At 34.3% G+C, this 17,937-nt stretch overlaps 1 protein-coding gene and 1 long non-coding RNA gene across 3 annotated transcripts in view; one reads left to right on the forward strand and one right to left on the reverse strand.

The window, feature by feature from the left end:
- Appl (amyloid-beta-like protein) overlaps positions 1-17,937 on the reverse strand; it is a 51,787-nt gene that overhangs the window by 8,611 nt on the left and 25,239 nt on the right. For both annotated transcript variants that reach the window (XM_011051982.2, XM_011051981.2), the window contains exons 2-6: positions 10,891-10,944; positions 10,230-10,361; positions 7,462-7,588; positions 4,066-4,156; positions 3,105-3,235 (exon numbers count right to left, since the gene is read on the reverse strand). In XM_011051982.2, coding sequence (XP_011050284.1) covers positions 3,105-3,235; positions 4,066-4,156; positions 7,462-7,588; positions 10,230-10,361; positions 10,891-10,944 — 535 coding nt within the window. The remainder of the gene's footprint in view (positions 1-3,104; positions 3,236-4,065; positions 4,157-7,461; positions 7,589-10,229; positions 10,362-10,890; positions 10,945-17,937) is intronic.
- Positions 4,163-5,772, forward strand: LOC105143577 (uncharacterized). Its single transcript, XR_845766.2, has 2 exons — positions 4,163-5,244; positions 5,341-5,772. It is a non-coding gene; the product is annotated as an uncharacterized LOC105143577 (long non-coding RNA).

Here is a 17,937-nt window from a genome sequence, read left to right on the forward strand (position 1 = left end):
ACATAAAATTATAACATTTTAAAATTAAAGTAGCATGAAAATGATGAAAATTGCCACTCGCGAAATTCGTATGTGTCGTAACTAGGCAAAATGCATTGTATTCTCATTACGGTTTCTGCATCTTTCCAGCTTAGACATTCTAATTTCGCCGGGTTACTTGGAGAGGAAGCGGGATGCATCTTGACTAACTAAGTTCTCGAGAGATGTGTCTCATTCGTTGAGAATAGGTATTCTGATGAGACGACTTCTTGACTTCTGCAAAGGCAGACAAAAGCCCCACCTGACCATATCCTTCTGTGTCATCCTTTTATCTGGGTCACACGGTAGATATGCGATAACTGCATGCGTTGGCAGTTTCTCCGGGGATGCCTTATGTCACGATTGTTCGTCATAGAGAGTTATGGATTCCTCGCGAGAACGCGGTTTATCCGGGATCGATCAGAGAAGTACTGAATGGAAAGGGATGACGGAAATTCAATGTTATCAGTACCAACAAAACGAAAGTTATGAGATATTCTATAAAATCCTAAAATTGCATATCTCTGAAATATTCACACATAAGACTTTTTTCAAGATGTAAATATTTAATTTTCAAGTTTCATCCACTCTAATAAACAAACTCATTGATATTTATCAAATTAAATATTAATTGTAAGTCGCGCTTCTAGAAGACACTCGATTGTAAACACATTAAAAACGTAGAGAACGATATTTTTCATTAAAAGCTCAAATGATACTTGTGCAAATAATAAGAGTTTCTAATTATACACGTTCGACAAAGAGGATTTTTATGCAACTTAAGTTTTGTAGATAAATTATACATGTATATAAATTTACATCAAAAATTATTAAGCATTAAAATCCAGATCCGATAAGGCTTTTTTCTTACTTAGTTTGTATATTTACATATCGATTGAATCTTCAATTTCTTGTCTTTAATTAACTCAATTTTATCATAAAAATAAATTAAAGCTTATTGAGCAAAGTTTCCAAAAGAATGAAAATTCCACGTTCTGTTCAAATGTATCAGTTACCAAACTGGTCCGCGTGACTAGTGATAATACTCGAAACATGTATCTCGGTTTTATTTGACGTACGCCGTGCAGCCCATTTTTCATTCCTCGGACGACACGTCATCCCCCGAAGTTACATTACCTATGCTGAAAATAATGGAGTATAGGATTCAAGCGGGTGGTACATAGCAGACAGCACCGTGTGTGCTAATCGAGCCCATTATATATGTGGTGTATAGGAAAGAAAAGTTGCGCAGCGACGCCGAAAGCTACGGCGTGTTACGTTGCGCAGTCGTCGGGAACGTCGGCGGCGAACATTATTGATTGCACGAGGGAGAGAGAAGACAAGAGAGCTTGCGATGAGAGGAAGAGAAAGACGGAGAAAGGAGATATATGTATATAGAGAGAGGGGGAAAGAGAGAAAGAGAGAGCTTGCGAAGGGTGGCACGAGCCATCCGGGGTGCTGGAAGGAAATGAGGAAGGAGACGAGGCGAAGTAGATGGTACCCCTCGCTTAATACACTCTTTGCACCCTCCTATGGCCGTTCTTTCTCTTTCTCTTTCTTTTTCTCTTTCTTTTTCTCTTTCCCCTCTTCTCTCTCTCTCTCTCTCTCTCTCTCTCTCTCTCTTTGTTCTTTGCGACAGTCGATTGAAAACGAACAGCGTAAATGCCGGGTATTTCCACCGTGCAATAAATACGTCGCGAATTCGTCGTAAATATTCATGCTTCACCATCTTCTCTCTTCCAATACTTTTTGATAGACACGCGTTCTATTAATCGCTCTGCTCAACAAAACGAAAAATAACAGAAAGGCGAAGAAACAATAGTGCAGTGTGGTATTAAAGCAAAAATCGAATAATGTAAAATGTTGAAAAGCTTGATACAAACGTAAAAGAAGGAATTTGATGGTATCATCAAAGTGACAAATGCAAGTGCGAAGATTAATGGATTTTATAGATCGATGAATTTCACATCCAACAAGATTGTTTAATGGGTTCATCGTTTCCACTTGGTTCCACTGTTCATTCACTCATATAATAAATTAGGTTGTGTTCCAAAACTCACTGTCAGTACTAAAAATCTACTGTAATGTAATGTGACATATTTTCTTCGCTGACAAGTGAATTTTGAAAGACAGCCCTGGAATTAATTAAAAGTTGCAATATGAAGATCTTATTTCAAAAAATAAACGCCATTCTTCAAGTAATTCATATAGTAAACTATTACATGTAATTTAATTTATATGTTTACATGCACTGAGAGAAAAAAAACGGTTGGAAAAACCATAATTTAGTTATAATTTATAGTCATTTTCTGGAACAACCATAAATTTATATTTGTTTTGATCATATGAATTATAATAAACTGAACATTGAATTATGATCATAACGAACATAATATGTATTCATTCAACTAATTTGTTATGGTTATCTTACACATAAATCACATTTGCACATAGTAAATTATACTATAAAATGTAACAATACATATAAGGTTATTATTACTATACATATTATAGCAATAATAACTATAAAAATGATGCTCCTAATCATAATTATTTTACCATTATTATAGTCACAAATACGATATACTTTTCTCTCTATGATTACATGTTACATGCTTACATTTCATTATAATGTAATTTACGTAACAAACAATTGTACACTAAATATAATTTAATTTTGTTATATCGAAAGCACAACATATCCATAACATAGGCGGAATCCTCACGAGTTAAATCTTGAAATAAGATCGTCACACAAGTATTTCCACTTTACGGTAAAATGACCTCGCGCCAAGAAGACACCCGAGCTCGCGAGCTCGCGTCTGGAAAGGATGTCATGGTATGGAGATGCGGACGAAGCGAAACGTTCGCACCGATAGAATATGCATGAAGATGAACGTGAGTGCCAGTGCGGTTCTCGCGAATACGAAAATACGCGATGGCTCGCTCGTTTCCTCGTGCTCGCTTCTCCGCCCTTCGTCCCTTCTCATCCGCGAGATCCGCACAATTCGCCGCGTCTTCCGCGCGCGCGTGAAATGAGAACACGAATGAATGATGATAAGGCAGAGCGTACGTACGTTACGTACCTTTCAGGTGTTTCGGGCAGCATACAAACTCTACACCGGAGAACAGAGATATACCGCACGGCAGCAACATCGCGAAGCTACGTAGATTCATGTTCCGCTCCCGGCAGGTCTCCGCCGCCGTGGAGTTCCATCTGGAAATGCGAATCCACTTGATGCAGTCACGTGTACTCGAGGAGGACACACGCTCCTGATTTACCACGACACGGATAAATAGGTCCTGATAATCCGCCATCTCCATCGACGTAAAATATAACGTTAGTTTATTTTACGTCGGTGTAAAATAAACGTGTAGATAGCAGACGGATAGAAGATTGCGTCACTTATCAATGAAATAATTAAATGTAGCTCTTAATTGCACGATGGAATAGAACAATAGGATGGAGTGAATAAATATGGTAAAATAAATTTGTGACAGTGCATACAATGTGAAAAAAAAAACGAAAGCGAGAGAAAACCTATTTTGTATAAAAATTCGCTAATAATATAATTAACCCTTACCCTACAAGATGGGCTCGGTCACTAATGACCGAGTGATTCCTGTTCGTGCAAGTTTCTTTGAGAGTCTTTCGGTAATTATAAATTATACTACATTTTATTATTTTCCAAAATGAAATTCTAATATTTATTCTAGAAAGTTGAAAGTATGTTGGTGAATTTTTAGAGATTTTTTTTAATCATTCTGAAATAGGTGAAAAAAACGAATCTAGTGACCCACGTTTGTATGAATGAGGCACCAAATTGTATCTTGTAGGGTAATGGTTAATAGTAAATTTAACGTAATTATTGTATCATGTCGGAGTAATTGGATCAAATGTGTCTTCTCGCGAAGAAAGGACTGTGCTAAGCTATTCTTTCGACTCGTTTGATCGCTTTGACGAAACGCGACATCGTGAATCTAAACTCACTCGAGAATTAATTCCGTTTGACGTAGACGATATTCGCGCACATATAAGTTCGTTACCTGTGAGATTCCCAGCATTTTGTTTGATTATGAAGATGATCAAAGAGACAGCCCTCCGGCACGAGAAGTGCGTCACTCTGGAAAGGTCCCTCTGAAAGTAAGAAACGGTACATATTGCAGTGACTCGAATTCAAGGAAAGGCTCGATTAAACCAGTAAAGGTCGCGCATCGCCGGTATTTAGTCTTATTCGCTATTTCCGACCGACGATGCAATCTGTTTCTATCTTTCTGCGAAGAAAGAATTCTACCAATTATATTGGTAGAATTATATTGGCAGTCGAGGCACGAATCTACCGATGACTATTTATACATATATCCGTGCGCATATATCGAAATATATGAAATACCCGAAATCAATAGCGAGTCCGCGTGTAAGGGACCTCCCTCCAATCGTGGAACTTTATATATTCTCATCTAAAATAAATCTTGCACATTCAACATTTTAATTTTATATTATTGCTCTTCTAAATTCTTTCGATTTCAAAATGCTTAATTATAATTTTAACGACAGATTCTTTTACAAGATCTAGAAAGGATTTTTTTCTAAACTAAAATGTCAAGGTAGTAAGTCTTCGAGTAATAAACAATTTAAGATGAAACATTTTTCTCAAACTATGCTTTTAAAATATAAGCAAATAACGAGACTTTATTGTTCATTTAAATTCAAGAGCACTTTCTCAGAATTTTAATTCCAGGTTTAATTATCAAGTCGCTCAATGTTGAATATTAAAAAGTTTCAGCATAGTAATGGACTCTCTTAAAAGTTTTCCTAAAGATTTATCGGAGAATCTGCTCCTAAAATATTTATATCAAGACACTTTATATATACATATACATACACAAATGATTAAGAATATACATGCAAATCCGCATGTATATTCGAAAATACATACAAAGCTCAAAATCTAAAAATAATAGTGACAATTTTTCAGTAGTATATTTGTCCAAATGTCTGTTACTTTTTCATGATAAAACGTGATGGAGTAAAGAGTGTGCGAAAGAAAAGGGAGAGAGAAGAGATGACGGAATGGACACGCGTCTGAAGGATGACGCATCGGTACGTTCACCAGTGCTGATCAATAGAACTAGTCACGCAGACTCTTTGAGGGTATTAACCACTGATTTGTCCATTCGCGTATCATTCTTCTATGAAAGAATGGCAGAAGTTACATAAAGAATGTAAGTATATTTTTGCAAAAAGCGTTTCAAGTGTGTTATTAAAACGAGATAATTATATAAAAATCTGATGTTTTATAATTGGTTCTTTTTTATGAGGAGCTTTATAGAATGTATAAAACACGCAACTCAAGACGCGAAGGTTAAGAATGGCTGTGACCATCTACACGTGACCAGCATATTGGAATAATAACATTTATCTAACACAATTAGAAAATAAGGCATGGATCTTAGACCGTTGGAAATAGTGTTGATACGAAGAAGAGTTCATAGTTCTCATCCTGTGTACGAATAAATGATCGCTGTCGTATCGCCTACTTGAGATCTCGCTCCAGGGAATACGTCACTGACGACAAATGTGTTTTATGTCGTTATTCCATTCCAATTATTCATTTTAATGATATTTAAAAGTAGACAAAAAGGTACTTAAGGTAAAAAAGGAGTGAATATTGTTTGTAAAATGCATCATGTATCGAATCAGAATTTAATGACAATTTGTAAGACAAATTTGGAATAGATTTTTAAAAGAAATTTTAGAAAAAAATTATTATCATTATTTCTCTAGCTCTCTCGGTTTCTAATTAAACACATTTGCGTTTACTCTAATTAGAATTATGTTAAAGCTAGTTTAAAATAAAACAAAGTATTATATTTTGTAGTAGCAAGATGCTTCTTGTACAAATGCATTCTTCCCTCGGCTTAACGAATGTCTCATGTTTCTGCTACGTTTCTTCAAACTTCTTGTACGCGCGCGTTATTCGATTTAGAATATTCCACAATTAAGTATTTCTCGCAAATGGAAGAATTTTCACGAAGTAAGTTTATGATTTATAAGGTCCACTTTAATTAACGTCGTACATAAAATAGATTTAATAAATTACGAATCTACTTTTATCCCTCTTCTTGCACTGAATTCAATCGCATGGAAAGGGACTCGCGAGTCGCAATAAAGATACAGTCGCTTCGAGGAGATGCTTGTCAGTTGGCATCGAGAACCGAGTACTCATATACTCGGAGATGGAAGGAGAAGGAAAAAAAGGAAAGTAAGTGCGATCTTGAATCTCACTGCTGCGCAACGTTACGTGATAGTTTTTTCGTTCTTCAGCGCGACAAAAAGGCTGATCAAGGAAGGCAGCTGGGCAGACAATCCGACAGCAGATATCGCGTTGTCCGTTACACAGCGTATTGACTCTACAAATTGAATTCTTCCGTCCGGAGCAGATCGAGCGTTCTGTTAAATTTATAACTAAATCCCCGCCGTCGAGAGATCGATCTCTCAGTTTCTCACGGCCGCGACGCTGCTGCCGCATTATCGATCGATTGGTCCGCCCGGCTCTCTTGCGAGAGAGAATCCTCTCTTTGCAATTTCCAAGTCAAGAATCGAAGTTGCCGCGAGTCAAATTCTCGCAAGAATTTTTACGGCTAATATTAACTGATATTAACGCATGGTAGCCCACCATCAGCCCCAACTAAATCGATGCGGCAAATATTGAGATTAAGATCCATATTATATTGTTGTACACAGAAATCCACACTGATAGTACTGACACACACACACACACACACGCACACGCACACGCACACGCACACGCACACGCACACGCACATGTTGATAGTTACATTATTATATTGATTTTGACATCCCGTTCAGACAGCTCGCGGTTTTACATGTCTTACGATATCCATGACAGATTACTGTTTTATATTTTGACCCAAATTGAGATTGATCACGATACAGATATACGTGAAAATTGGCCTGACCTTCTTTCTCACCTACACATAGTGAAAATTTACTTACTAAAATTATAGAGATTCAATATATAATTGCCCGTGAAAGGGGCATTTTTGCTACTGACGATAAAGACTCACGAAAGATTGGCGTACAATAAGAGATTTTTAGCGATCGTTTGGTATATATACCAAGGTTACTGGTAAATTGTTAGGGGTGGATAATCTGTACGTACAGCTATTAAAACTACTACTTTTTTCATACATGAATTTGATACCATTTAAAAACAGTTTCTTACTCTAACGTGATATATGATAGAAGAGACATAATGAGAATAAAATTGAAAGGCTAGCTATGTTTCTATTACTAATAATGAAACACGCGAAAATATTCTGGTACAGTTTGGTACACTTTGGTTATTATACCTGAATCTCGCAAAAAATCGCCTTTTTGATATAGCGCAAAAATGCCAATTAAAAATTACTACTCACCCAAACATCTGTAAGGTTTGACCCATCGGGAGAGCTTGCATTTGGTTCTTCCGGGCTTGCACCATCCGCTCACCCTGACGTAGTGCGACGACTCGACGATGTTGGTGATGTCTCTCTTCGGGTAAGCCTGGAAGAAAAAAATTAGACGCAGATTAGGGACCTACTGTAAGTACCACATTAGCAAGTGGTTCGACCTGCAATCGTGCGCCCAGAAGTAATTATCGAATATACACGCATACTCAGAGAACCTATTATTATCGCGAACGAGCGACTGTTTAATCTCCATTTAAGAGGCCGCAAAAACGCACGTTCTTACTCCACGAGCCATTTCGCGACGTGATATTCGCGTAATGTGCGAATTAAATCTAATGAGACTCAGGTGGTGCGACGTTAGTTTCAACAACTATAAGGTAATTGAACTAAAATATATATATATATTTTTATAATCCAATCTCAAAATTAACATTAAGGATTTACTTTTATTAAAGTTGCTTATCAAATTTTTTTTATATATATTAGAATAAACAAAAATACAATAAAAGAGAAAATAGAGCCATGATGATTATAATTTTGATAAACTTAATTTAAATTGAAGAATCGTAAAATCTTAATTGAAAAATTTAAATTTAAATTTAAGACTTTGTAAGAATTTCTCTTGACTTATTTTGTAATGACCAATTTAAAAAGGGATTCAAATAACTGGATCTCTTCGGTAACTCCTCTCTTTTAATCTTTTTATGAAGGATTAAACGAAAATATTCGCGAGTTATCAACGAGGAAAGATTAGATGGCACGCGAAAATCGTACTTATAGCAGGCTTTATTAACGTGAAGAAATTTAAGCAAAGTACAATTGCGATGCAACGATTGTGGACCGATGCAATCTCGCAATAAAGTCATCGGCGAAGATTAACGTTATTTTCACGGTGGAATGGCGGGAAAGGTAACGAACCGCGTAATTCTGTGTTTTGTCGCGACTGAAGCGCGTCAACGAAGGGATGAAAATTCGATTTACGCGGCTCCGGAAGATTATAAACGACTTAATCCTGCCTGCAGGGCAACGGCAGCATCGCTGTGCTAGGCGTGATGTTAAATAACACGCCCAGCCTTAATTAATAATTCGTTCGCGAGTGGCCCGATTTTCTCTCTAAATAGTCGCCGAGTCGAGAAGGAAGATTCAAGAGAGTTTAGTCTCCATCCCCTGACTTTATTTAATAACTTAAACATCGAATAATTTACATTTTGATGTTTCCCAAACGAGAGCGGGACAGCGATTTTTATAATCAGCATCCAACGCAGGGAGGCAATAAAATCTAGATATTATTAATGGATTTTTGTTACAGAAAACAAGATTTACAAAATATTAAATTTTGGAAAAAATATTCATTCAGAGAGAGAGAGAGAGAGAGAGAGAGAGAGAGAGAGAGAGAGAGAGAGACAGAGAGAGACAGAGAGATACCATAAAGCTACATAATTAACAAAAAACTTGAAAAATAGAAAATTCAAGTCCACTAGCTCAGTCATTATCGTATGATTGTTTTGTTTGTTTCAATTAATTTATTATAGAACAATGTGGGATTGTAAAACCCTATTTTCCAAAAATTATTTAAAGATCATTGCTCAATATTGCAATGTTTCTGTCAATATAATTATATATTCCTATATAATTGTAGTTTATATTTTTACTAAATCATTATCACGATATGTCCCGCACCACCTAGAGTATGAAAGTTAACATAACAATATGATCGAGTGGATCGTGCAGCATATCAACGACACTCTCCTTGATCCTTCACTCGCGTTTCCTAACTCGCTCCTTCATTTACATTTTTTTATATTGTTATGTCAACTTCCATATTCTAGAGAGAATCGGAAATAATCTCACGTATTCAAAAATATGAACAATTACTTATATAAGTAATTAACATTTTATCATTCCAAGAGCTTTCATTTGGGGACTAATTTTTGGAAGATAGGGTTTTATACTCCCACATTGCATTGCCCTATCAATAAATTAAAACAAATACAAATTACTAACGAATAAACTTGTCTTTTCATGCTCATGATAAGCAAATATAAGCACGTACGCATATGCCGAACTGCTCACTTATCTATGTCTCATATACACAGTGGATTGCGTGAACGTGCCGTATATAAGTAGGATGGAGAATGTTACTCGTATTATCCAGTAATTCATAAGGTAGTTTTGCCTTTCACCGCGCTCTATTAAAGATTCGGAATGTAAATTGTTTATGATACGTCGTTATCCATCATTAATAATTCTTCCTATCAATCTTTTTCAATGCAAACAAGCTACCTCGTTTAAACACCCAACAAAAACATGAAAAGACCAAGTACTTCTCATGCGAGTAACAACGATAAATAAGTGCATTAATAAAAGATAAAAACAGAACCTTGTTGATTTCGAAACTATAAGATTTTTGCGAAATTAAAGTCAATCGTAATAATTTTCTAAGTCGGCAGGTTTTGATTCTAGCTTATGTAACAACGAGACTATGCAGTGGATCGTTAATGTTTCTTTCAATCTCGCTGGCAAAATATTTACATGTGTTCTTCGCAGGATGAAGGAAAAGATGCAAAGAGAAGAGCTAGAAAGTTTGATGGTAATAGAAAAATGTCAGGGATCTATTTTTAATGTCTATATATAACTTTTATAATCGACTATATATGCCTAACGCCGATCACCGACATTATTATACGTGTGAAAGAATTTAATGGTTGCGTGATCTTATAGACGTTTTTTCCTACCTTCTTACAATACTCCAGAATCTCCAGCTTGTCCGTCATGCAGCTCTTCTTGTCGGTCGAGGAAACCCATCGACCCTGCTCTCCCATATGTTGAGCAAGATATACCTCGCCAGGTTCGCACAAGGTAGCGACCTTCGTGTTGAGGAAAGATACAATCATTAAAACATTAGCTTCCAAGCGAAAAACACATTTGGCTCAGTTAACAACTTCATCAAAGTGTTTCGCTTTTCAGGAAGCCAGTTGTCTTAATTAACAGATCAGTTCTTGTTTTTCGGCAAACAGATATCATAATGACCAATATATTTTTATTGCTTTTTTTCTTACCGATCAAGAGTTGCCTGGCAGAAACGAAGACATGCTTTATTTCGAAATACATATTTTTTTCACTGGTATATATTTTTTACAATACGAGAACGTTTTAAATGTTCTCTACAGAGATTTACTTTTTATATTAACAATGTGTTATATCTAAATCTTTAATATCAGTTTAACAAATTTAATTAAAAACAATTTATATTCAATAATTTAATTAAATAGATAAGATATTTTGGTTGAACAAAAAATAACAAGACGAAAGAGGAATTTGCGCGAAGCGTATAATTTTACAGTATTTTCGTTGAAACGGGAATAGGGCTAGACTGAAGTCTCTCATGGTACTCACCTGAGGCTCTGATCTTCCGCCAGCTGGTGCCAATTCAAGCCTCTCCGACACCGCCTGCAACACAAAGTGAGAAAGAGAATATTTGAAAGCGGCTGCATCAGGCTGTATGTAGACGAGAGGAGCGGAAACGAGGTGGTTAAAACGTTTTCTGCCCCGATAAACATGTACCTATTCGCGTAAATTTAAATCTTTGACGGGCAGAATGCGTCAAGTAGTTTATTCGTTTTACGGAACTGCCTGATTTAGAAGAAAAAAATTCTTGGCTTCGTTTACGAAAAGAAAATGTATTTAGCGAATGAAAGCGCAGCTAAAAAGATGCAAACAGACGACTGAATGCATTATTCCTACGACATGACTGAGTACATACAAAGTATATATTTTTCTTTGATATAAATAAACGTATATTTTTCTTTCCCATTAAACGTAAACTTTCTTGCCAGGTAATATAGCGAACTTATCGACCATTATACAGTAAATATTTTATTTATAAGATAGGTCACGTACTCATAAACGTAAATGTAAAATGTTATTTTCTTTGAAAAAGAAGACAGGAGAACAAAAATCATTTGAAAATGATTAATAAGTTATTAAAAAAAAAATCACATAAGGATGTTCTAAAATTTGTCCAATTAACAATAATATTGAACTTTTCCAGATTTAGACATATTTACAGATTTGCCTTACTTTTTATACTCCACTTTTATCTTGCATTTATTTAATACAAATGGTTTATTATTCGGAATTTTGATGCTATTTCGACTAATTCAATTTTGCAGACGAATATGTTACTTTGAAAAAATAAAAATAAATACTGACTAGGTTAAAACATGCTAAAATGACGACATAAACTCACTCATTTCATTCAATCGATAGTATAGCTTATAATCTCGTCCAATCATTTAAACGTCAACATTTTCGCAGCGAAAGCCTCGTAATGAGAACATTTCACTTCATCCAAGCAGGTAAAAGTTTTAATACAGAGCTTACGTATATAAAAATATGACATATCTCTTCTACATTTTAAGTATATTTTTTTAGTTATGCATAAAAAATATCTTTAAATTCCAATGTTAATTTTCAAGACGTTTTAATAACTTCGGTCTTTATTAAAACGTTTCCATTTCCAATTATTTTAAAAAAATTATTTGCTTAGTAATACTTTATTTAAGAAAAAGTAGACAATATATCGATAAGAAAATCGATTACTAAATTCGAGATAAAACAAAGATTCCACCGTGTATACACGTCACTTAAAAAGAGACATTGATAATTGAAAAACTGTGGCTCTCTGATTTATTTGTTTTGTGTCTATTTTTAATAATAATTATTCTCGGTCTAACTTATTTTCTATCTTTTTCTAGTCTTAATAATGAAAAAAGTAAAGAGTAAATTAAATAGAAATTAAAGTTAATCTACATGTAGAAATAGACATCAAATGACGAAATAAAACGCGTCAATGTCAGTTATGTCAACTTCGCGGCAACAGCAGGAAGTCATCAGAAAAGTACAGTAGCATAATTACATCGTTCCATAATACTCAAGTGACTAATTATATCACTCGATAATGTCCGACGATAATTACAAACAAGATCCTCTGCTAATACATCAAGATATCAAGAAGGTACAGCGATACTCACGGATACTCAGTTAACCGTTCATTTACCGCCGTGAAGAGCATATTAATTTCATTATATCCGGTGTCGCGATATATCATTTCCAATAGTGGATCGAGCGAAATGATTATTATAAGATCCCATAAAAATTCCCGCATCGGAAGGAACTTTAACTTCACTCCATAACATATAAAAATTGCAGTATCATTCAAGGCTCGTGCATTGCAACTATATACCAGCAAATTACTTCGTCGCAACAGTAATATTTGCTAGAAATAGACCCTATTTCGCTTTAGCGTTCAAATTAAATTTACTTTAATAGCGGATTCTGCGAACAAATTTACTCAGCAAGATTTTTCAATATATAAACCACCTTTCGCTGTAATATCAAATAATTTGCTATGCAAGTAGCAAAGTTCGATTACTTTCACATCGGATATGCAACAGCAGCCACGGCAATAAAGTTCTCATTTTTCGTACAAGTAATTTCTTCCGCGATACTTCCTGACCATTTTCAATTTCCTTGATTATCCCTGTAAGGGATCCTTTTCAGGAGTCTTTGCCAGACGCGTAGCTGATAATAAGCGATAATCGCGTATGATAATCTGACTAAAATTACCTATATACTCCGATCTATTTCATCGACAAGGTCGTGTGTGAGTCGTATCAAATATCTCGGGCAGATATCGAATTTCTCGAGGGAACGCGAAGGAATACGTCATATCTACCATTGACGTATCTACTTGTTTTGATTGCAACGACGCCTCCTCATGCGCTTATAGTACACCTGGAGAATACCGACATGCACCACGCATGCCGCAACCATAAGCGAAATCACGCTTCGGGATTGGCGTGTCGCTGTGGAAAATATCGGGTCCACTCAAATAAAAATCGCTTTGCGTGGATTTACGACGACACGAGGAAACTGTAACTGGCAACGTCAAACCCAAAAATGACAAATCGTGAATAGTTCAATATTAATTTTCCGTAAAGTATACCAGAGACATGAAAAATATATGAAAGATATTACTAAAGGATATTTTTTTAGATAAGTACAAGATAATTACATAATATCGTGTTAGACTTTGGGAAAAGTATTCACGCATAGAATATATATCACAAAACTACATAATTAACAAAAAAACTTAGAAAAATAGAAAACTCGAGTCCATTAACGTAGTCATTATCGTATTTATATTTGTTTCAATTTATTATATAGGATTGTAAAGCCCTACTTTTCAAAAATTGTTTGAAGAAAATTATTGCTCAACATTGCAATGTTTCTGTCAGTATAATTGTATATTCCTATATAATTTTAATTTTAAATTCGAGAGATTATTTATGTCTTACACCATCTAGAGTATGAAAGTTGACATAACAATATAATCGAGTGGATCGTGCGGTATATCAACTCCTTGATTTTTTACTCACGTAACCTTGCCTAACCCGCTCCTTCATTTACATTCTTTTATATCGCCAACTTCCATACTCTAGAGGAAGTCGAACGTAAATAATCTCTCATATTCAAAAATATGAACAATTACTTACTTTAAATAATTGACAAAAACATTTTCTCACACATCTTGTTAATTTTTTGGGATTTTCTGTTCAATTTTTGGAAGAGAGTCTAGAGTTTTGTATATTGTTCTACCAATAAATTGAAACAAACATAAATTACACTGGTGAATAAAATTTCACTTTTCTTAGCCGATGATCGACTTTTTCATTTCTCAAGATTTTTCTTATATATACAGTTCAATGATATCTGTGCATGTGGATAGTCTTTCCGAACGACAACGCTCTCCTCAATTCTTCAATCATGTTGCTAACTTTTTCCTTCACACGCATGCGCACGTACTCTTTTATATAGTTATATTAAACAAAGAGAGAGAAACTAATTATATATTATTTGAGAAAAATTATATGAGCAAAACGTACACACAATTAACACCAATTGTTACAAATGTATGACTAATATATATATATATATATCAAGATAAAAAATACATATTAAAATTATATTACTGTAGAGTAATTATAAAAGTTTCACAAGTTAATTTTGTTAGGAGACAAAATATTATATTTATAGAGATATTTTAATCATATTTAAAAATTTTTATTAGATCTCTCTTATTCGAGTTGACTATTTAGTTCCGAAAACGTCCTATCAATTTTTAACGTAATATGTAAATGAAAAATCACACACATTTTCCTTTTATCTTGTCGTTTCAATTCCAGTGACACCTCGAGAGACTGCTTGGCCAGTTTGTACTTTAATTCCCATATTCCCGAACCTGTTTTGCGATTTAAACGCATCCACAGTATTACATAGCACTCTTACACGGCCCTTTTACTTCCTGTCTCCACAAACTCCAGTCGCATGAGTCATCTTCGTGATTTTGTATGAGTGCAAAGAATATACTCAAACTCTTGGGAATGAGAAGAAATATTGTAACGTATATCCTGACACTTTATATTAAGTGAAGAAGATTAGTTCGTTGTGGAATAAGTTACGCTTGGCGTTAAGTATAATCGTTCAATTCTAAGTTCTACTTTCATCTCATTTTAAAATCTCAAATCATATATGAGGCAGACTGATTGTTAGGCTAATCACATCACGCGTTAAATGTGTATTCAGAAATAAAATATAATTGTAGCAATTATATAATTATATTGCAACTACAATAGTTCATTCTATGTACATTAATTCTATATAATATAAAACTTGTACAGTTGTCTATATATATAGCTGTTACTATTACGTTTCTCTCTGAATGTGGAGCAACGCGAAGTTTCATATTTTCAACATATCTTTTAAAATATATAAGAGACGACTACACAGACATTCGACAACTGTGTCGCAACGACAGGTGTGTAGCACTTATTGACTGTAACATCAGATATGTCCGAGCGACGCAGACTGTTACTATCATTACGATCATTATAATGGAGGCGATACATTTCGAAAATTTGCACTAACGCAATTACTCGTTCACGAACAGTGGCGGTAAAGGGCAGAAAGGGCGGCGCTTGCCGTTCGACCGATAATTTCGTTTACGTACGCAAATTGCGAATCGCGACGCCGGCCGGCCAGCCATTCGCGATGGAGACCGGGGCGTCGCGACACCGCCGACGCTTTGCATTTCATCGATCCGCGTCGCTGTGTCAGGGACAGATCCGCGACATGACGAGCCATTATGTACGGAACCGATTCGGGACTTGCTTCTCCACTCCCGACACAGGTTCAATTCCTGGCATAGGATTGCTCCATGCTAGAGAAAATTTCCTAGAACTGAAGCTAACGACTGAGGACTAGAATTTCAAACCACGTCCAAAATTAAATGTATCTAATTATTTTTGTTCACTTCATTATACTACATGTACATATTTCTTAGGAAATATTCTATATTTTTTATATTTTTTTACAAGCTCTTTAAATGTTAAAAAATATTTTATATATTCGAAAATTTCCGATAGCTATATAAATTTGTTTGTATTGGTATGACCCAGGTGAGTACGATTCTCTTGAATTGATTATTTTGAAAATATAAGCCTGAATATTGGTCTTGTACAACCACAATTGAAATGTACTGTCTATCTATTTATCTGCAGTTGATATTATTTATAAAATATAAATGTTATTCTCAAGTGAAATAACATCTAAATATTATGTAACATATTATTTGTATTAATATAAAAATGCAGCTATCAATTTCTCACTATTTTAAATCAAAATCAAAGTATTTTTTAAAATAAATAATTTTAAATAAATAAGTCAAATTTTAAAATATTTCATGTATATATAAAAAATTTTATGTATCTATAAAAAATATTATGTTTATCAACTAAATAAAAATATAATTCTCTAATTGTAATTATTTGCTATTTCTATATGTTTGGAAAAAAAAAGCATCGAGAATTCTATCACAAATCTTTAAAATGAAATCGAAAGCTCAACTTGATAAAAAGAATTAATATAGTATCTTTTTTACGGTAGTATCCTGCGAGTAGTAAAACATACACGATTTTAATCGTAGGTTATTAGCAGTGGTTTTGTGTTTCTCCAGTAGATCGACACGCTGCAAAGCACTTTCGAACTTCGGCATGATCATCACACAGATTGCGGTGGTCGGCTTATCGACTAGTCGAACGTGGTGTATGTCCAGTGTACTCCGGATTTGTGATACGCGCATCCTGTGGTTTACATTCGCTTTTACACAGGAGGAGGTGAAATTCGAAAAGCTGGCAACCTTGAACAATTGCGCATAGACTGTTCGATCAAACAATCTTCATTATTTTATATAAAGCTGCCTTATTATTAGAACTTATTAGGTACTAAAATTATTAGGTATTCTAAAATTATGACTAAAATTCGAATAATCCCTTCCGGAATATGCGCACAAAATATTTTTAAATTAATTCGTAAACAAATTTTTTTTTAATCTCTGAAAAAAAGTTGATCATATTTCTATATTCAGTAAATCAATAAAATTATTGACATATTTAAAAAAAATTATAGGTCTTTCGCATGACTATGTAGTCAAACAACAGAAAATGAAAAGATGAAAAACAAATACGATTTCAATTTAAACAAATATAATAGATTTCAGTTTAAGTATTTGTCGCAAACCAACACTTTTATTTTCCAAAAATTAATGTCGAAAAATATGTTTGATTGTATGTTTTCATCAATTATGAATAATTATTTATATTTTTAAATACAAAATATTATATTTAATTGGCGTTTAAAAATTAACAAAATCAAAGCAGCACAACTTTAAATATGAACATGATAAAAAAAATGTAAATACATTATAAGCGTAGTCGAACGAAAAAGTGTCAATGCATCTCAAACTTGCATAATTAGGAAAAAATTCGAAAAATGAAACTCTCAAATTTATCGACTCAGTAATTTTCATCTAATAACAATTTAGATAATTGTATTAAATTAAAACAAACGGTGCATCTTTATTATTTGTTAAAAGAAATATCTCAATCGAATCATATATGAAACAAACCAGAAACTCTTTTTTAAATAAATAAAAAAAAACTATAACAGGATTCTCTTTACAGAATACTATCAATTACATCGAGATTCGCAAAGTATCATGTAGACTTTGGAAAAAATATCCACTGAATAAAAACTGTATAAAAAAAAAACCGAGAAATGGAAAACTCGAGAGTTCATCCAAAAAAAAGTGAAATTTTGTCGATTAGTGTAGTTTATAGAACGCGCGAGCGTGGTATAGCAAATAGAGCACTGGTTTGTTATAATAAAGATCTCCAGTAGAACCGAAAGTTTTCGCTTATAGCTCCTCTCGGAAAGTAATGGCAAACCACCGAGTAGTATATACTTGCCCAAGAAACCTCTCTACCAAAAATTGCTGTTGAAATCGGCGCTTAAACTTAATATACTTTCAGAAGGTGGTCTTTA

Source organism: Acromyrmex echinatior, chromosome 2, assembly GCF_024713525.1.
Source record: "Acromyrmex echinatior isolate Ae372 chromosome 2, ASM2471352v2, whole genome shotgun sequence".
Taxonomy (NCBI): domain Eukaryota; kingdom Metazoa; phylum Arthropoda; class Insecta; order Hymenoptera; family Formicidae; genus Acromyrmex; species Acromyrmex echinatior.